This window comes from Rattus norvegicus, chromosome 8 (assembly GCF_036323735.1).
Source record: "Rattus norvegicus strain BN/NHsdMcwi chromosome 8, GRCr8, whole genome shotgun sequence".
NCBI lineage: Eukaryota > Metazoa > Chordata > Mammalia > Rodentia > Muridae > Rattus > Rattus norvegicus.
Window position 1 is genome coordinate 126,617,711 of NC_086026.1, and position 21,657 is coordinate 126,639,367.

The following is a 21,657-nucleotide window of genomic DNA, read 5'->3' on the forward strand; positions in this document are numbered from 1 at the left end:
CTACGCCAATCCTTTCAGCTCTTGATGGTATAAAATTATGTTTTTATTTCAGTCTACAGTATGAACTAATTTTAATTCAGTTAGTCTTTTCTGCACATAAAAATGTAAATAAAAATCTATAATGATACCTGACTCAAAAATATTTTAAAGTATCAATCTCAATTCATCTAGCATATAAAAATGAAGTTACAAGATATTGTTACAATACTGCCTTTTATATTTTCTCATGTGTTTAATTGAGAGTCTTATTATGTCTTCACTAGGCTCCACGGTTTTGTCTAGGGTCCTTCAATTCACCCCACAGGTTCCTATATTTCATGCAGAGCAGATTTCGTGACAACGAGCTCTCTCGGCTTCACTATCTGGGAATGCCTTTGCATCTGTCAATTTTGAAGGACGGTTTTGTCAGACTAAGCTTCTTTATTGACAGTTTTTTCTTTCAGTAATTTGAATATGTCGTCACATACTGTGTTGGTCCAGAGAGTTTCTGATGGGAAGCTGCTGACTCTTACTGACCCTGTGATACCCGCTGCATCCAGCCTCTCCCTGCCATTGAAGCTATGGCCGCCTCCTAGCCACTGTGCTCATCCTAGTTGAGTTTTCTGCATAGCTAGATGCATGTCTCCCATCCCATTTACATAGCTTGGGGACATTATTTTTTTTAGATGCTCTTTGGTCCCATCTCTCTTGTGCTTCTGAAACGCCTACTTACTGGTTTTTTGGTTTTGTTTTGTTGTTTTACTGCTTTCTGAAATCTGCTTCTAGCTCCCTAAAATAAATGTTTTATTTAGTTATTGAATGTGTCTGTTTCTGGATTTCCTTTTGTGGGCAGGGAGCACAATTCAATGGTAGAACATTCTGAAATCAAGCTTGAGGATGCGGGTTCAGACAGCAGCGTCACGTACACATGCACAAACACACATGCGTACACAGAGAGTGATAATCTGTGTTTACTCCTGGGTTTCTGTCTCCTTACTGATATTTCCATGCATGCCTCCTATGACATTTCATAATTATCTTCCTTTAGTTCTGTAAGAACTACCCACAGTCCTCTATTTCCCCTTGCAGACGCAGTCACTCTCTAGAGTCTTAGTCTTCTTATCTTTAATGTCAGGTCCCCATAAAGAGAAAAAAAGGTGATCAAAGATGAGGAAGAAAGTGTTTCAATCTCTTGCCACACTGGGAGCCACTTTGGCTGAGGGGAAAGGAGCCTGCAAGAGGGAAGGAAGCCGGCAACTCACTTGCCCGTCCTTCTTTGTATGTGACCTGGTAATCACTTGGACTCCTGGGAGTAAACATCCCCAGGGCACGGGGGACAGGGGCCTTTTGGTCAGCTTATCTTGAGGGCTGTGTAAGTTTCTCCAGGAACTGTGACCACTGCCTGACACAGGGATAGGTGGGGGTCTGGAAGCTGCTCCTGCACTAAATCCTCAAGTTGACTGAAATGAACTATACATAGCCCAAGCCTTCCCTGAGAGTTGCAGGCCTTTACTACCCATGGGCTCAACACTAGTTACACTGGGCAGATCTGCCACTTCAGTTAGTGTCCAGGTAAAATCAGATCCTGAATGTCTCCTGGTCCATTATCACAGACCCTTATCCCTGAACACCTAAGAGAAGCGAATGTTCTTTACCAGGGGAGGAGTTGGTTTAGGTGTCCTTACAGATAGTGATAAAGGGGAGGCATGAACACTCTAGAGTAAATTACACTCTAGAGTAAATTAGGTGTCTTTACAGATAGTAATAAAGGGTAGGCATGAACACTCTAGAGTAAATTACACTCTAGAGTAAATTAGGTGTCTTTACAGATAGTAATAAAGGGCAGGTATGAACACTCTAGAGTAAATTACACTCTAGAGTAAATTAGGTGTCCTTACAGATAGTGATAAAGGGCAGGTATGAACATTCTAGAATAAATTCCAAGTCTACACTCTAAACTAGGAATGGCTGACATTGTCCAGTACTTTGGAGATAGAGAAGATAGTGTCTCCAAGTTACAGTTTTATTGCCCAGATTTCAGAGATTTCCAGAGAACTAATGATGCTTTGGTCCTCTGTGCCCTGGAGAGCCTATGCATGCCCTGACCTAACTCTGCATTGCCTTCGACCCTTTTTGGAGTATATCTCAGTGTAACAATCGCTAAGTGTAATAATTATTGGTAAGGAAAACCTGCTACCTTTGTGTAGAGACAGTGAAATTCGGTCAGCAGACCCATAAACAAGTAAGTCAGGTAAAAATAACTATTCCAAAAACTTAAAACCAAACAATTGTGACTGAATGAAAGGGAGAATACTTTTCATTTTGTAAACTAGAAAAATTAATGTTCACACAAATGCATATAAGAATAATTCTAGACAGTCTGTATTTCTGTCTCATAGTATATAGATAGTACAACGTGTATAGTCCATAGTTTACAGGAATTCTAAAAATATTTAATTACCCTTTAAACTAAGCTGTGAGGTAAGCTCCTGTCAGCATAGACAGATGGTCTACTGCTGGAATTTTTCACCTGGAGTTAGAGAAAACTGATCGTATGCTTGTAGGACTTAGGTTCTTCCTCCCCTGCCCTGAAAAATTTAGGAAAGCCTGTATGGTCTTGCGTCCCTTATAAGGTAGTACAATACAGGAGCTCCAGGGTGCAGAGGACCACACAGCATTAATTTCCCAGGAAATCTGGGCAATAAAACTGTAGGCTGGGGTCACTATCATCTCTGTCTCCAAAACATGGGAAAATGTCAGCCATTCCTACTCTGAAGTTAATCATGTTCAACCAACTCCTCATATGCCCGTCAGCCTTCCCTAAATCCATCTCCTTGCATTATTTTCTGAGCAACTGAAGCAACAAGCTCCTGTCATCCCTCAGCTCCCTGTCCTAGTGAGCTAACTCTAGATAACCAAGAGCGGGGGAGGCTGGCACAGGAGGACAGTCTGGCATACAGTAGCTCAATTTGAGAAACTTCATTTAGTGACGTAGAGACCCCGAGAAGGCATCCTCATTCTCTCGGCTGCAAAGGCACGAGAACAGGCTAGAAATAGGAGTGAAGGGCGGCAGCAGCAGAGCCCTGTGCAATACCCACAGTCTCTCAGGCCTGTGTGCATCTACCGGAGCCGAAACCTTCAGTAAGTTCCAAACACAAACGTGTATCTCCTGACTCCTGAGCTTGGCCATCTTCTCTATCTGATCTTTTCCTTTCCCCAGGGAACAGTGGTAAGACAACCCTGATAAAATTCAAACATGGAGGATATTCTAGATTCAGATAACAGAATACATTTTGACTTTTGTCAATATAACCTTAATGTCCCCAGCTTCATGAGCAGCTGGGTTCCCACTCCTTAGGAGGAAGGAGAGGACAAAGAGAAGCAGTTGTACTGTCTGTGGTTCTGTGGTTCACCAGCACAGCGGTCTAAGGGGAGAACAGGGCTCACCCTGAGGTGGTGGGGTTGGCTAACATGAAGAGGTGGTCTGCCAGGGTTACCTTCTAACAGCGTTTGAACTAAACGTTTTAAAGCTACATGTGCCAAAATAAAGCAAATCCACTTAAAACGATCTTAAATTACCAATGTGATTGAACTATGTGCTTTATCTATACACATACTGAGATTTGCACCTGAATACATCTTCTCACTATTAAAAAAAATGAAGTATATCAAAACTGAGTGGAAGGTATCAGTCTTCACGGTGCCGACTATGTTTGACACGGGTTTTAATGACAGCATGGTGCGCAGACGAAAGACTCCAGGGTGGCTTTCAGCACAGACAGCCTATGCTCACGATGGCTGCTCTGTGGGTCCAGGTCCAGCTTGCCTTGTGCATCCCCGGCCTGAGAATCTGATAACTAATTCGCTGGAATATGTGAGCTAAGGTTTAAAAGAGTGAAAAGATACTAATGGAGTCAGTGTAATGAAAACCCCTGTTTGAAATTTGAAAAGCTTGTTGTGCTCCATAATTAATTTTCTGTGACTGATGCTGACACTTAGAGGCTTGGGAGAATTTAAAAATGACAATCTTAAGACCATGTCAAAGGTGCGTTCTTTATTTGATTTTCACTGCATTGCCATTGGCAGAGAAAAGCTGTTAAACCCCACAGCTATTTCATACCCATGATTTCCTTAAAATACTCATGTTTCGATTTAAAGCACACTATGTATGACTGCTCTATAAATGCAGATGTAAATACATGTTAAACCTGAAATAAGAATTGACAGTGACGAAAAGAAACCAGAGAAAGGATGAAGTTTCGTGGTACTGCACCTACCTTTAACGTGAGGCTAAAATGTCCAACGAACGCTGCGCTTATCCATGCTGTTGAGCGGGGGTGGCCCAGAAACTCTATGTAATACTTATCAACATTTCCATCCCGGTCATAGGTTACATAGTTCCCTTTGAAAGGATCAGGACAAAGGATTCCTGGCCAACTTGAAAAGAATTAAAATAAATTTTATTATGTTAAAAATGAAGCTATTGATACATTTATCACAATCAAATGTTGAACTTATTTCTTTGAATTTTAATGATTTCTGCAAACATAAATTCATTCCTACTTACACTTTTCAAAGATAATAAGCAAGTGATAAATTGCATCTTTGTAACAATAAAATGTCTTGATATTGTTATAGACAAGATGAAAAAAACTAAAAGAAATGATACCCAGAATCCATAAGAAACACCACTGACAGGCAAAGAGGGGTAAAAGATACATTGGATTCTCTGCAGAGTTAACTCTAGCCAAGAAAAATGATTAATTACCAGAATACTAACCACTGACATGGCTTCTGCCAAAGTGAGAGAATGCTGTGTGCATGGGTGGGTGGGTAGATAGATACATAGATAGATAGATAGATAGATAGATAGATAGATAGATAGATAGATAGACAGACAGATAGATAGATGATAGATAGGTAGATAGATGATAGATGACAGATACATAGGTAGGTAGGTAGGTATGTAAATGATAGACAGACAGGCCAACTGACAGATAGGAAGTAGGTAGACAGGTAGGTAGGCAGATAGATAGATAGATAGATAGATAGATAGATAGATAGATAGATAGATGATAGATAGGTAGATAGATAGATGATAGATGACAGATACATAGGTAGGTAGGTATGTAAATGATAGGCAGACAGACAGACAATAGGTAGTAGGAGGTGGGTAGGTAGGCACTGTAGACAACAGACATGACACATGGATGGCAGGTGGTCGGTGAGAGGTAGATGATAGGTGGTTGAGAGACAGATGATATGCTGGACAGACACACTTGACAGCTTATAGGTAAGTGATAGATGTTTAGATAACAAACGACAGCTATAAAGCAATGATAGCTAACAATAAATGGTAAGAGAGATGAAGAATGTATAGCTATAGTTGTAGGCAAACAGATAGCGGATAGATTGATAGGCAGACAACCCTCAGAGCTCAAACAGTGATAACTTTGCCAACTACAGAGAAACAGGACATTGGCTCCGCCTTTCTAAACTGTTCCCTCCTCTTCATCACTCCAGTTACAAGCCATTAATCTGCTACAAAAATTTCAGAACTTAAGTAAATTTTTATTTAAAATATTTGAATATGTTTAGAGGCTGGAGGGGTGATGGGTTCAACTCCCAGCACCCACATAGCAGCTCATGACCACCTGTGACTGCAGTTCCAGAGGATCTGAGCCCTCTCCTGGCCTCCAGACACCAGGCACAAAGGTGGTGCATAGACAAAAACATCCACACACATAAAATAAAATTTAAACAAAAAAGATGTGTTTATTGTGGCAGAAACCTCTATAGACCTCCAATTCCCAATTAGGTAGCTTTCTATTTTTCTACTTTCTGTCTAATTTATATTTTTCTTTTAACTATCACTTTTTAATATAGATATGTATAACACTGCTAATTGCTAAGCCATCTCTCCAGCTTCTGCTTTTTCTTTTCCACATCAACAGCTCAAAGCTGAGCTCCATGACAATATTGCTAAGCAAAACCTGAAAACAATATCCCATGTGGAGACCCAACCAGAAATTAGAGAGAAGTCCCGAGTCACACCCACTCCATTTATTTGATGTATTGGATTCTATAAGGAAAGGTGAAAATGAAAAGACACACAGCCACAGTCATCTCAAACATCCTGACTGTGGTATAAGTGGAAACAGACTTAGACTGGGACATACAGGCATTCGCACGGTAGAGGCGGGCGGTCTCTGTGAGGGTGGGGCTAGCCTGATCTACATCCAGTTCCAAGCCAGCCTGGCTACATAGTGAGATCATGTCTCAAACAAAGAACTTTAGCACTAAGAAAACCGACCGTTTCAAATAATGCATTTGTTCAATATTTTTAAAGTAATTTCAAACTTTTATTTAATGCTACAATAGAACAAAGCAGAGTAGGCTTGGCAACTGTGAACTCCTTCGTCCTGACCTGGGCTCCGGGATAGAACTGGCAGAGGAGAGAATAGAGTCCTGGGCAAGTTAACCGGCTCCCAGAGGATTCTGGGGCACCTGCCATCACCACTAACCTCGCATCAATCTGATGAGGTGGGAAACTGTCGTCTTCTTTATTAAACAAGAAAACGGGGTTTTACAGACAGAACTTTCAAGAAGAAAGTTTTTGCTGCTGCTGCTGTTTTGTTTTAGTTCAGTTTAGTTTTTCAAGAAGACACTTGGTAAGACATAATTCAAAAGAGGTCTTCTTGATCAAAGGACATGGGTCACAAACAGGCCCACAAGCAAGAGAGCCACAGAGTCCATACTCAACTCTGAAAGAATGCCTACACCATGGTTACATCAGAGACGGAGTACTTAGCCTCACAGCAAGTACTGGTTAGCAGCAGAACTTAGCGGCACAGCTCTGACTGGGCAGATTTTCATTACAGGCAGCTCCTCAGATCAGAAGCTCTAGCGGTCAGCATTTACAGGTACTGCTGCTCGAACGAGTTGACTCAAGAAGGTTAAAGAGAAATTTATGTAGAATCTAGGAATGCTTATTTAATTTTTGTATAATAAAAACAAACAGGTCTCAAGAGAGTAGTTCTCTGTTGATATCATAATTAGTTTTCTTCCACATTGTGGCAAACCACACACCTAAGAGCCTGTAAAGGCACACACACAGCCTCTTGTTAAACAAGGAATGCTAAACATTCCCTACTGGTTCTCACTCTAAATGGCCTCTGACGGATGTGGGCTGTGGTTTAGGGTGTGTATGGTATGGTGTAGGGTGTGTAACGTACAGAGCTGTGGTGTAGGGTGTGTAGGTGTGTAGGTGTGGTGTAGGTGTGTAGGTGTGGTGTAGGTGTGTAGGTGTGGTGTAGGTGTGTAGGTGTGGTGTAGGTGTGGTGTAGGTATGGTGTAGGTGTGGTGTAGGGTGGACATATGTCCAATATGATCATCACACAGGAGTAGGACCACCACTTGGCTTCTCCAGACTGCCTGCTCTGTGATAAATCTGAAGTTGCAACACAGTCAAAGGTAAAGTTACTAAAATATGAAAAAGTCTTTCTCCATTACCCAATCAAGCAGTGGAAAACACTGCTGCCTTAAACTGAAGCACAGAACAAGGCCTGCCTCCAGGTCCTAACACCGATCAGGATGTAGGTAAGTCTGTCTCAGAAAGGCTACTTTTGGCTTTCAGATATAACATGCTAATTACTGCCATGTATCCTGTTTATCCTATTACTAAATCAACATTTTCTAATTCATATTTTACCTTACATAAATAAATTGATTATTTTACAAAACTGCACCTCTGAAATTAAAATTATTATTTTGTATTTAAGTGGCAAAATATAGATTGTTGGCTTGAAACACTGTGTTGGGATTCAATCCATATTTTATCCAGAGCAAAAATTTTATACACATACATTAATTATCCCATCTAGCCTCAAATGATCCTCCTGCCCCATCATCTAGAGTGCTAGGACTACAGGTGTACAGGCATGCCCAATTTTAATTAAGTTTTAAATAATTTTACCAACATCCCAACAGCTGGCCCAGCACTCTGGAACTACAGCAGGAAGAAAAGGCAGAAATCAAGTGAGGATCCCATGATAGGGAGTCCTGGCAGCACTTGGACAACAGTTCACAGCTCAAGCTCTATAGATTATGCACAGTTAACGCTGCAACACTGAACCGCACACCTGCCCAGTTCTGCGCAGCCAGCAGTGTGAAGTGGGAGAGTCAATGGCCGTCAAGTGAAGAAACCCAGGCTCTCACTTGAACCTGCAGCTCTCGGCCTTTCTGATGGCATCAAGTTCTTGCTATGATTCCTCATGTGTTAGGAAGTTCAAATAAATGTGTGGTTTGTACATTTTTGTTTTGAGAATTAAAAGTCTGTCATCATCACAGGGCTTTAACTGTCTCCTGCCAAATGTAGATGTTGAAAACCGAAAAGACAGCTAAGGGAATGACTGAGAGAGCTGGACACAGAGTTGTGTGTGTGGATCCCTGCAGTCAGGAATAGAGGCAGGAAGATGGACTCCAAGGCCAGTTCAACTACTTGAGGGCCTATCTCAAAACAACAACAGCAACAGGTAACTCAGTTAAAACCCAGCTCACTAGGACAGACTCTGTCCAAGATAACCTGTCTCATGGGAGAGATCAGGACACAGACATGCTGAGCAAAGGAACATGGCAAGAAGGTGGCCATCTGTAAATCAAGGAGAGAGCCTTGAATGAAATTAGCTATGCGATACCTGCTCTCAGGACTTGCGCCTGTGGAAAGCACACCCGTGTTATGTAAGGCAGCTCACGTGTGCTAGGAACCCTTGGAAGCTAATATGACTATCTATGCAGAGTAACAGGTCAGCTGACAACAGTGGTTTAGAAGTATCTCCCCTTTGTTTAGCAAGAGGCTGTGTGTGTGCCTTTACAGGCTCTTGGGTGTGTGGTGTGCCACAATGTGGAAGAAAACTAATTATGATATCAACAGAGAACTACTCTCTTGAGACCTGTTTGTTTTTATTATACAAAAATTAAATAAGCATTCCTAGATTCTACATAAATTTCTCTTTAACCTTCTTGAGTCAACTCGTTCGAGCAGCAGTACCTGTAAATGCTGACCCGCTAGAGCTTCTGATCTGAGGAGCTGCCTGTAATGAAAATCTGCCCAGTCAGAGCTGTGCCGCTAAGTTCTCTGCAGGCAGCAGCTGTCTTTCTGCTTCAGCGTCTAGAGCACTGCTTAATTAAGATCCAATATTTGACTTTTCTTCTGGGTTGATTCTATCTTTACATTGTACTATTGTAATTTGTCTTGTTATTATCATTCTCTACCTTTGTGTCACTGAAGAAACAATGCACATAGATTTCAGTTTCTTGATTAAAATTTAAATTTGTGCTCAGCTTAGCTCATGAAGGAGAAGGAAGTGACAGGCAGTCAACTTCTCCAAGGAGCGAGGGTGCAGCTGTGTCAGGCATGGCCACAGCAGCAGTCACACACTAGAGATAACTTAGGAACTGGTTTAAAATACTTTTCATATGAAAGTTTAAGTCCTTTGCCTCAGTTACTAATTCCTAATGAAACTTTGTTTTTCAGATATAATGATTGATAAAAGCAAATTCATATCCTGAATTACAGTTACTGAAACATCAAATTTCCCTTTTAGGAATTGCTTTCAAAATGCATTTTCAACTCTGCTTTCAAAATGTTTGCTTTAGAGATGAAAAATAGAGAACTATAAATCTGTCTTTGACAACTTCCGGAAATGTTCATGTTACACGCCCCTTAAAATGCTGGATCTTCCATAACTGTTGGCACCATTTTGCCTGCTAGGCAGGGTCAACACAGAACAGGTTTGTGACCTGGCAAGAGGCTCAGAAGGCAGGCACGTTTCCTGGCCCACTGCGGCATGGAGTGATAAGAGGAGATACACTTGAGGCTCAAGGCGAGGGGCCTCCGGATGGGAACAGATATCCTATGGACGTCGGTCATTGTTTCTGCTAGCTTGTGCTTTTGCTTCCCAGGGCACTATGGGGTATAAAAAGGCTGTAGTAGTCACTGGACAGTCGTCCCGATTCTAACTCTTGTCTCTTTCTTTCTGTCTTTCCTACAGTCATCCTCACTCCCCGCTAGGAGGCTGTTTGACTTCAGGCCAGCAGTTCCGGTACACACTCCATTAATGTTTGTGCTAATTATTAATCTGGGGGAGATCTGCTAATATGGGAGAGAATAATAACTTTTACAATACTGTCACATTTGGTCCCCAGAAAAGCCCTCATTTAAAAAGGGCACAAAGGGCACCCATTCGTTAAGACAGTGAGTATATGAGTTTCTTATGGCTGTTATAACAAAATATTATAGACCTGAAGAATGACGCAAGAGAATCTCACTTTCTGCAACTTCTGTAGGCTAGTAATGCAAGACCGGAGTAGGAACGGTTTGTTTCTTCTGGTCTCTTTCTTATTTTTCCCCCTTAATTTAAACAAAGCTACATTTTTTTAAGAACGGTGATAAACAGATGCACAGTATTTTATTGTTCATCTTGAAATAGTTGCTAAGTCTTTATTGAAATAAGTTATTTAGAAGTATGTTTGTAAATGATAACTATTTGAGGATCTTAATTATTTCATAGATGCTTAAAGTATTTTTCATTTAATTTATGTAGCTTTATTATATTTCAGAGTTTGGCATTCTTGGTTGAGTTTTTCTAAGTATATACTATGTATCGTCAGTGTATAAATCTCAGATTATAGTTGAACTTTCTAGAAGTAAGGCACTTACTTGCACTGTCTTATCATGTGGCTTTGGCTTTTTACTCCAGGACTCGATGTTACAAAGATAGACGACTGTTTCTATCTTTGGTATTTTCTTTCTTGAACTCGTTTTCATCTTTTGGTCCTTTAAATTTTTAATTTTTTTCTTGACATATTTTATTTTTCAGAAAGCACTGGTTGTTTTTTATTCCTTGCAATTTAGCATTTAGTTTTGAAGTATTAAAAAGGTTTTCATTAAACTTTCCCCAAATCTTTATTCACTGTTTTGATTTTTTTCTAGTTTACACACAACACACAACACTATTATCTACACTATTTTTTTATTTGTTAGCTTGACTTGAAATCTTGAGTACAATCTAATATTTTGAGAATACTTTGGAAATCATTCTTCTGTGGCAACCTTTCAAAATCTTTAGCGTTTCTGCCTCACACTAGGCTAGTATTAGCTTCTCCTGTGACGTGCGGAGACAGAGGAGGCTGGAGAAGTCAGTTATTTGCTGTGCGGTTAGCCTGACCTGGTCTCAGAGCCCAGAGAAGTGCTCCTGCCTCAGCACCGAGGGCGAGGTGGGCAAACACTTCTCCTCACAGTTGCCTCGGCTGCTCCAAAGCTTCTCACTGTAGGCCCAGCTTCCTCGTCTCCGGGTGCCCTGTGGTAGTTGCATCTGTTGCCCTCAGTTCGGCTGCTGGATGCCCCCAGAAAAGCTTGCCGCTGTCTTGAATTCTCATTTCTCAAACGTGTCAGAGGACCTCTGTGCTGCTCATACTCGCCTTTTATCCTCTCACAGACACTAATATGCCTAGGTCTCATAGGGAGTTGTAATTATTGATCCTATTTTGGTGTATATAGCAGCCTATCTGAGGTTTATTGTAGGCGTTATCTGGCAAGTGTAGAGGCCACCTCTCGACTGCATTTTCACACAGACTTTCCATTCTGCATGTGCATCCCTAAATCCGTCTTATAAGAATGCCAACTGGATGAAGGCAAACCCTAATGTGTCTCATTTGCAATCGATCACTTCTTTAAAGGCCCTGCATCCTCATATGGTCATTCTAAGGTGATAGGAGCTATGGCAGTGTTCAACATAATTCAGTGCAAAGTAGTGCGAAAACAAGAACCTCAGTCTACATATTGACTGGATCACCTATTGCACATACGTGCATATCAGAATTTCCTCTAAAATACAGAGAGAACAAATAGATAAATAGACAAAGATACTCCAAATATAAAGCAAAGGGCTGAGCATGTAGCTCAGCAGAAGCTCTTGGTATTGTATTTACTGAAACACAGAGATAAACAGAAACACACACACACACACAGCACACACGTGCACACACACACACACACACATATACACAGGCTCTCAAGCATGCAGGCACATAAGTAAATGTAATATAAAATATTAAAGAAATCAGTAATTATGTAATGATTAATTAATAAGGAATAAGCAATAAATAAATTCCTACCTTGGCCAGTTCTGCAGTTTTACCAGAACCAGGCTTCCGAGAGGAAGCTGTGAGTAGACGATCTTATACCCACTTTCGAGGAGCTGCGATTCTTCAGGGAAGTCCTGCTCAGAAGCCGCACAGCTGTTGTAGCTGGAGTCAGCATTCATGGAGCAGAACCAGGGCTCACCCAGGTCCACCCTGGCTGCAGCCGCAGGGGACAGCAGCCTCCACTTCAAGCAGCTTTCATTCTCACACTGTACCCACATTGTGTTCACAAACTCGCTGCTCCCCAGGGCCGGGTCCATTGGGCTGGTGGCACTGACCATTCAGCTAACTTGCTGCTTTATTTCATTTGACTTCGCTTTGTCTTTGTTTTGTTTCTCAGAAGTGAATCAAATCTGGAAAATAAAAAATAATACAGACTCAAGGGTACAAGATATAATTTCAAACACATGAAGAATTTCTTTTATATTTTCTGCCCAATCCTATGCCTCTGGCAGAGATGTGTCTGACACGATGTGTTCTCCTTACAAGCAGCAACAACACATCAGACATGTAAACAACCCTAACGACAAGGGCTCTGAAACTACAGACCGGGCAAGTGTGCCCCTGCGGAGAGTCTAGTTCAGCAGTGTCTACTCCTGACACTCATTATGTACAAGGTATCGCTTGCTGTTTTTGAGTCAGCCTATGCTGTAGCCCAGGCTGGCCTAAAACTCTCCATGCCTTTGCCCAAGCCTCCTGGGTGCTAGGATGGGCATCACACACACAGAGCTACTACATATCAGGTCGCAAAGCCTCACACACAGCTCATATTTACCCATTTTGCCAAGGAAACTGAAGCTAAGCAAAGCATTTTAAGCCCGCGGCTGGTACCCTGTAGAGCTGAGGTTTAAATGCACAGCTGGGCTCTGAGCTCCGTGGTCTGTAGATGGACGGACAGCATCGTGCACTGCTCTAGAACACACGGACAGCATCGTGCACTGCTCTAGAGCACACGGACAGCATCGTGCATCGTCCTGTTCTTCTAAAAATGAGGAAAGCCAAATGGAGCAAATGCTTCACATCATGAAACTTAATTACTTAGAAGCCAGAAGAGCAGCCTCTTCCTTAGGAAGGCCTGCCACCATCTCACTAATGGAGTCTCTTCTCAGGCTTCATATGAGGAGTCCACATACATGAACAGAGCTGTATATCAAAGCTCCCCAAGTTCAGCATCAGCAAAGACACTGAAATATACACTAAGAACATAACTAAAATACAGACAAAATTATTGTTGACAATGTATTTCACAATAATCTATTTTTTAAGAAAAGAGATGTGGGGGCTGGCAAAACAGCAGTTGGTAAAGACACCTGCTGCCAAAACCGACCACGTAAGTTTGATCCTTAGAACTCATATGGTGAAAGGAGAGAAAGAACTGATTCCATAAGTTTTCCACATACATGCCATAACATATGCGTGCTCACACATATACACATTTGTACACATGTATGCACACTAAGTAACTAAATAAACAAATGTAAGAAAGACTGTGGTCTCCAACAGTGATGGATCAGCACAACACTACCATCCAAACACTGGCACCATGCAAACCGACCTTCAATCCCCACAGTAACCAGATCTCCTCCTCCTCACTCATGTCCTTTCATCATGCCCCTGACTTGAGCCCCTGCAGCTTAGTTAGCCAGCGATTACAGTGGTTTGCATTTAAACTTTTTATTAGCTGCATTTTCATTTGTTTTTATTTCCTATGCATGCTTTAAATTCTCCGTGGTATATGTTCGTTGTGTCATGACTGTCACATAAGCTCATTTTCATACAGGTAGAGATTTTGGGTTGAGCGTGTTCCCCCTCGGAGCCTTCTACCATGCTCTTCCTGTCCACCCCTTCTCCTTCCCTTAAGTCCTGTTTATTTCCTGAGAATCCAGTTTCATTTTTATATTTAAGTTATGCATACATTGATGACTTTACATATCTACATTAAACCTAGGTACCATGAATCGCAAAAACATGTTTACTTTCCTGGGACTGCCTTAATTCATCTGACATTATTATCTCCAGTTACATACATTTTCCTAGAATAACATAACTCCAAACTTTACAGATGAAAAAAAAAACCATTGTTTATACATCTTAGATTTTCTCCTCCTTTTCCCCATCGTCTATTGTTATTGGAGATGTAGGTTGGCTCCATAACTGAACTACTGTAACCACTGCTATAATAAATATTGCTGTACAAGGGTCTCTATGATATGTCGTCTTGGGGTTCTTTGGGTAAACGCCCAGAAGTGGTAAAACTAGATCACGTAGAATAATTATAGTCTTTTGGTTTTTTTTTTTTAGAACCAGCATACCGATTTCCATAGTGGATGTACTAGCTCACATTCCCACATGCAGTGTACAAGCATTCACTTTGGTTCACACCCTCACCAGAATTTGTTGTTTTCTTAATGACTGATATTCTGTATGATAGAATCTTAATGCAATTTTAATTTGCATTTCTCTGATAGTTAATGAGGTTGAACATTTTTATATGTGTTTATTGAACAAATGTGTCTTTTATTGTTTGAGCACTACCTGTTCATTTAGCTAGCCCATTTCTGGACTTGGTTGTTTGAATTCGTAGGTTTTTAGTTCTTTGTATATTCTAGGTAGTAATCAGGTCATGTGTACAGTTAGCACATATTTTTCTCCCAGTCTGTAGGCTATTGGTAAACTGTTGTTCCCAAAGCTGTGCAGAAGCTCTTTGATCTTATGAGTCCCCCTTTGTCAACTGTTGGCGTTATATCCTAAGTGAACAGTCTCCTATGTGGGAAGCTATTGCCACTGCTTATGTCTTCAAATAAGTCCTTTGTTTTTTCTTCTAATGGTTTTAGTTTCAGGTTTTATATCAACATCTTTCATCCATTTGAAATTGACTTTTTGTACAAGGTAACAAATCTAGTTTCATCCTTCCATGTGTGAATATTTATTTTTCCACAGCATTTGCTATAACAATACTGTCCTTTGTTCATATATGTGCATGTGTGTATGTGTATGTGTGTGCGTGTTTGTGTGTGCACGTGTGTGTGCGTGCATGTGTGTGTACAAGTGTGTGTGTGTGTATGTGTGTGTGTCATTGTCAAATCATGTGACTATAGATTTATACCTGTGAATCTGTATTGGGTCTTCTATTCCATTGACATCTGGTTTTGTGTCTGCACTATAATGCTTTTGTTAATACGGCTTTGTAATATAACTTGAAATTGGTGACACCTCCTACATTAATCATTTTGTTTATGATTTCTTGGAGTACCTGGGGTCCTTTATGCTTCTGCATGAATTAAACTTTGATTTTCTATTGCTATGAAGAACGGCATAAGGATTTGAATAGTATTGCATAGATCACTTCTGAGAAGGCAGCCATTTTCACAGTGCTAATTCTTCCAATCCGTAAGCATGAGTTTTTTCAATCTAGTATCTACTTCAGTTATTTTCCTCAGTGTTCTAAGTTCTCATTGTCGAGGTTTTGCAATTCCTTGGTTAGATTTTTTTTTTTTTGTATTTTTGGCTTGAGGTAAAAGTAAAAGGAGTAATGATTCTATTTCCCAATTTCTTCCTCAGAATGTTGGTTATTGGAACTCAAACTCTATACCCCATCCTCCCTTCTCCATTTTACATTTATGACTCTTTTATTTAGTATCCACTGTCAATTCAGCAGGCTATCTCTGCCCCATAGATGTTCAGGTCTATCCTGTAACCTGGCCATTGTGACTAGTAGAATGACAGAGGTATTTCTATAGACACTTGGCTGCATTCTTTTGAATGTATATCCAAAATTGTATAACTGGATCAAAGTATAGCTCTCGCCTTAGGTTTTACAGGAATCTGCATGCTCACTTGTATGTTGTATTTTATAGTATATTGTAGTTTATAGTGCCATCAAGAGAATGCAAGTGCTCCTTTCCCCTCACTTTCTCACCATCATGTGTGGTTTACTTTTCTTGATGTCAATTCTGGTTGGGTGAGATGGACTCTCAATAGATTTTTAACTTGTATTTACCTAAGCCAATCCAATTTTAAATTCCTGTTATTCTTCCCTGGACTGTTGGAGTCTTATTCAGAAAATCATTCCCTATGCCTGGATCTTAAAATGGTTCCCTACGCTCTCCTCTAGAAGTTTCAAAGTTTCAAGTCTTTAAGTCATTGGTCAATGTTGAATTGGTGATCTATTTGCCTTTTACCCATGGATATCCAGCTTTCTCAGCACCAGTTTCTTTTCCAGTCTAAAGTTTGACCACTTGAGAGATTAGATGGAGGTGGCTGCAGTCATGTTTCTGGGTCCTCTGTTTTACTGCACACCAGTTTGCTTTTACTTCATTTCACACTGTATCACTTTATCACAATTTGGAATTTGGTCTCAGGCACTGTGATGCCTCAAGATAGCTTTAGCTATTCATGATCTTTTATTTTTTCCATATTAATGTTTCCCTAGTTCTATAAAGAATGTCATTGGAGTCTTAAAGGGGATTATATTGAATCTGTAGGCCACATTCAGTAATATGGCCATGTTCTCAAGACTAACTTTGCTAATCCATGAACATGGGATACACACACACACACACACACACACACACACACACACATATATATATATATATAAAATGTTCATTCTTGATTTTTATGTGAAGAGTTTGCATCCTGCTATTTTGATGAAAATGTATATTTGAATTAAAATTTTTTATAGTTTTTAGGGTCTTTTACAGATGAGATTAGGTTGCTTCAAATATATTTTTACTTCTTGCCCTTTGTAACCCTCTTATTTCTTTCTCTTGGGTTATTGCTATGGCTAAGATTTCAAACACTGTGTTGAGTAGTGAGAATGGATACTCTCATCTTATTCTTGATTTTAAAGGAAATGCTTTCAGTTTCTCCACATTCAGGATAATGATGGTTATATATTTATCATAAACGACTTGTCTTAGATACAATCGTTCTGATCTATTAATCACTTATTTGGGTTATTGATCATGAAGAGATGTAAGATTGTTGCAGACTTTTTTGGTGCATCTGTTAAAATGAAATGTTTTCTATTGTATTTCGCATATTTTAAACCATTCTTGCACTTTTGGCAATGAACCCACTTTATTATGAAGTAGTTGTAAATATGTCATTGAATTTGCCTTGTAAATATTTTGAGGATTTTTCCTTTTAAGCCTACCAAGGAAAACTATCTGTAGTTTTCTTTTGTGTGGTGTCTTTTATCTTTGTTGAATACGCATGAAGGAAGGTACTGTTTTACAGAGCATGCTGAGGAGCATTGATGTTATTTCATTAAAGGTATCAAAGAATGCAATTCCATGCTGCCTTGGGTGAGCCTTCCTCGGGACCCTATCACTGCTTTGTTATTATTGCTTCTCTGTTTGGGATCTTACATGACTTAGTTTGATTTTGGAAAGTTACATATATGTATAATTTTATTCATTTCTTCTAGATTTCCAGATTTTTTAGTACAAGTTTTCAAAATATCTCCTGATTATCCTCTTGGTTTCAGAGGTCTCCACTATAACATGCTCTCTTCATCACTAATTGTATTGGTTTGGATAGTCTCTTTCTTTTGGCTAGCTTGGATAGGGCTTGTATATCATGCTTATCTTCCCAAAGAAGTAATTCTTCACTTCAGCAAACCTTTGCATTCTTTGCTTAGTCATCATTTCATACCTGCCTGGTTTATTGTTTCTCAGCTCTTGAGATGCATAGATAATTTGTCTAGTATCTCTCACCCAGAATTCTCCATGTGGATATTCATATCTGCATACTCCCCCCTTAGAACTGTTTCTTTAACCCAAAGATCTGGGAATTTCATTTTCAGTTGATTATAGAAGTTTTCATTTTCCTGTGTGTGTGTGTGTGTGTGTGTGTGTGTGTGTGTGTGTGTGTGTGTGTTTTAGTGACTCACCAATTATTCAAAGGAATATGGTTTAGTTTATAGGTGTTTGTATGTTTTCTGTAATTTCTCTTGCTTCTGCTAATGAAATTATGATCCAATAAGGTACAAGAAATTATTGTCGATGTTTGTTGTTATTTAATAGCTCTCTTTTTCCATCTTATATTGACCACCGAACAGATCACTTTCCCTGTCTTCCTTAGAACACTGATTCGGGGCTACTAGAAATCATGTGTACCACACTGAAATTTCCAAAAGCCCCAAATCAATCCTCTTACATTTGTGATTTCTGGCTATATAGTTTGACAAAATGCAAAGTAATCAAAAAAGTGACACCACATTTGTACAATAAATAGAATATTAATTACATCACCACAACTTTTATAAGAACTGAACTCTCCACTTTGTTTTTATATTATTCTTAATATGTTTACATTAAGAATATATGTATGTATACTGAAAGAGAATATTGTAGCCATTCAACCTTGGTTCTAGTAACCCGATTCAGCTATAATTAACTGGCTGCTACAGCAGAAAAGGCTTCAGTACCTTCCAGTTGCATCTAAACTGTCTTCAGCTTTATTAACTCTGCCTTAATGCCTGCTCTCTTTACTTTTAGTTTGTTGAATAGAATAGTTTGCTGACTGTCATAACAATGGGTCAGAACTGACCAAATACATAATGGAAGGAATACTGCTTCTGAAGGAAATCTCCCTTTGTGATATCTGACGAAGGAACAGTTCCAAGACTGACTTGGCATTTTTCTGCCCTTGGTGGCTTTAATTATTTAAAGGCTTTTCTTAACAATTGCATCTTTCAAATATGATCAAATATTTAATTTTCCTAATTATTGATAAAATATTTCTTATCAATATCTTTACCTACATCCATAAGTTAACGTAAGTTAATCACACATACCACTCATGTTTCTAATATAGACATTGACTATTTTTGTGGCTCTCTCTCTTTGTTTTATAGTTCTTTCCTGAGGGCAGCATATCAATTCATTTCATGCCTATGAGCTTTATACAGCATAACATTAAGTCAACGCAGCATGCACAGTATGACTGATGCATTTAGTCAAAGGACTCTGTTTTTCTTTGTTTTGTTTTGTTGTTTTTTCAGTTTTGGGCTAGTAGAAGCAATAATATAGCAAATACCATTGCATATTTGTTAATCCATGTGTTTGAACATGCATACTTCTACAACAGAAATGCTACATTAAAAGGTATGCACATTTTTAAGGAGACAATTCTGAATAGACCTCTGGAAATCTATTCTAATTTTCTATTTCCACCAACAGTTTATAAGTACCAATTTCCTCTTAGTGTCCCAACAATGGGCCTTAACAATGACCGTTCAAATCTAATTAACTGAGACTTATCTCACTGTAGTATTAATTTACACTTCCCTGACCACTAATTAGGTTTTATTGACTATTTGTGTTTTCTCTTCTTGGAGAACCTTGTTTCTACTCTATACTTGGGTTTTATTGTTTTCTTTACAGAGGTTTGGTAGAGCTCATGATGTATTAGGGATATTAACTCATGTTTCACATGTTGGAAACATCTTCATATAGTTTGTCATTTTTAAACTTTATATTTTTATTTTCTAAAGCTAAAATTTTATAGAACTTGAATTTATGTGTGTTAAATACTGCTTATCTGTCCCTGAGATTTTAAATACAATTTTCCATATATTTGTCTCAATTGCTCTGTTTCTTACATTTAGGTATTTAATGCAACTAGAATGTTTGTTGTGCTCACAAATATTGAAATAAAATACTTTTACCTGTGTAGCTAGTAAATTATCCAACCGCATTCATTAATTAGTGCATTATTTTATCATTAATTTGAAATGTATTTATTTTTATACATACACATGAATCAATATCTACATACTGTATTTTACTTCCTTGATCCATGTTTTTCCTTGCACCAATAAAGACTATCTTTTGGGTTGTTCCAATATCTGATACAATCATTCCTCCTTGCTTAATCTATCTTAAATCTCTTGGTATTTTAAATTGATATATTTTATCATGGCTTATATAATTCATAATATAAACTATAATAAGCTTCTTATTTTTACAATAATTCCCTCCTTCTTCAACAATGACTCATTTTGAAAACAAGTTTTTACTCCATGCAGTACAGAAGAACAGTCTATTTTCTTTAGTTTTTAACATTTCTAGCTGACTTGTTCTACAAGTCTCTAGGACTTCAAGGAATGTGCCTCCAAACACTGGCGATGCTATGACAACGTGTTTAATACTAAAAGTGTACCTTAAAGCTTTTACATTGGCTCATGAAGAAGGTAAATGATATCAATATTACATATGTCTTAATCTTGTTGTGGCTTTAGAATCTCCGAGGCATGAATCTGACCACCAAAACTAGAAGATATCAACTTATTATTTTTGCCAAGATTTTCTTCCAGTTATAAGCCCCAAATATTAACATCCATCCTTCATAAGTCCTCCCATGCTGAAGCAAGGAAATAGGCTACAAGGCTGTGTGCTGGGAAAGAGGTGCAAACCTAGAAATCAAGTGTAAAGAGAGATACAGAAGATTCCAGGTCTAAAGCAGATACTAGGAGACATTATGTTTAACTGAACTGATGGAAAAGCATTGAGATACAATTCCAGAAGGAATAAGAATATCAAGTTGATTCAAGAGATTTCTGTTTATTTTATTGCATGTGTGTATATGTGCATATGGACCATGTATGAATGGTATGCGTACCATGTACATGTCTGACACCTCTCATAGGTTATAAGAGGTGCAGATTCCCTGGAAGTGGAGTTACAGATGATCGTACACAGTCATGTGGGTGCTAGGACCCTGGCACTCGGTTAGAGCATTTGGAGAGAGTGCTCAGTGGTTGAACACTGGTTGTTCCTGCAGTCCCAGCACCGACATGTGGCTCACAGCCATCTGTGACCTCTGTTCTAGATGATCCAAGGCCCTTTTTTGCCCTCTGCAGGCACTGCATGAATTTGGTGCACAGATATATGAGCAAGCAAAACACCCATAAACATACATTAAAAATAACTAAATCTTAGGGAAATTTTATAGAAAAGATTGGGCTTTTATTAATATTTAACATGAGTCAATACTTGAATCCTATGTGTTGGATGAGTTATGATGTCACTGCCATCCAGGATGGAAGTAACATAACTAAGAGTCACAGACATCCCTTTGGTCACTCACCTTTTCCACACTGAAGGTAACGGAGTACTTTACCAGTGGGTTTAGCAGGATTACAGCTCATTGGCTTAGACCATCCCTCACAAAATGGAGTCACTTAAAATATTTACAAAGAAACAGCAATGCTGTATGAAACTAGATAATAATAAGAAGAATGCCAGCAGAGTGGGGGAGACACGAAAGCCATCCCGTGCCAGCCAGCTGCCCTGGAGCCTGCCCATCTGACACGCACCCACTGCCAGGGCAGAGAGCACGCTCCATCTGCAGCAGGACCTCACCGGAGAGCGTGTGAAAATCCTCTGCAGTGCCTATTACAAAACACAAGAGGATTAAAAGATTACTTTTGAATGGTAGATACAGTTTCTAGATGGCTTCAGTCCC

The 21,657-nt window shown here is 39.3% G+C and overlaps 1 protein-coding gene across 23 annotated transcripts in view; it reads right to left on the minus strand.

Annotated features, from left to right (window-relative positions):
• Window positions 1-21,657, minus strand: part of Zcwpw2 (zinc finger CW-type and PWWP domain containing 2) — a 144,416-nt gene that overhangs the window by 110,856 nt on the left and 11,903 nt on the right. For 19 of the 23 annotated variants that reach the window (XR_010054512.1, XR_005488692.2, XR_005488690.2 and 16 more), the window contains 2 exons: window positions 12,157-12,536; window positions 4,257-4,416 (listed from right to left, as the gene is read on the minus strand). Coding sequence is in view for 11 of the 23 variants with exons in the window: in XM_063266479.1 (XP_063122549.1) it covers window positions 4,257-4,416; window positions 12,157-12,464 (468 nt within the window). In the remaining 12 variants the exon portion in view is untranslated. The other 4 variants (XR_005488687.2, XR_005488688.2, XM_063266477.1 and 1 more) reach the window with 4 other exon arrangements.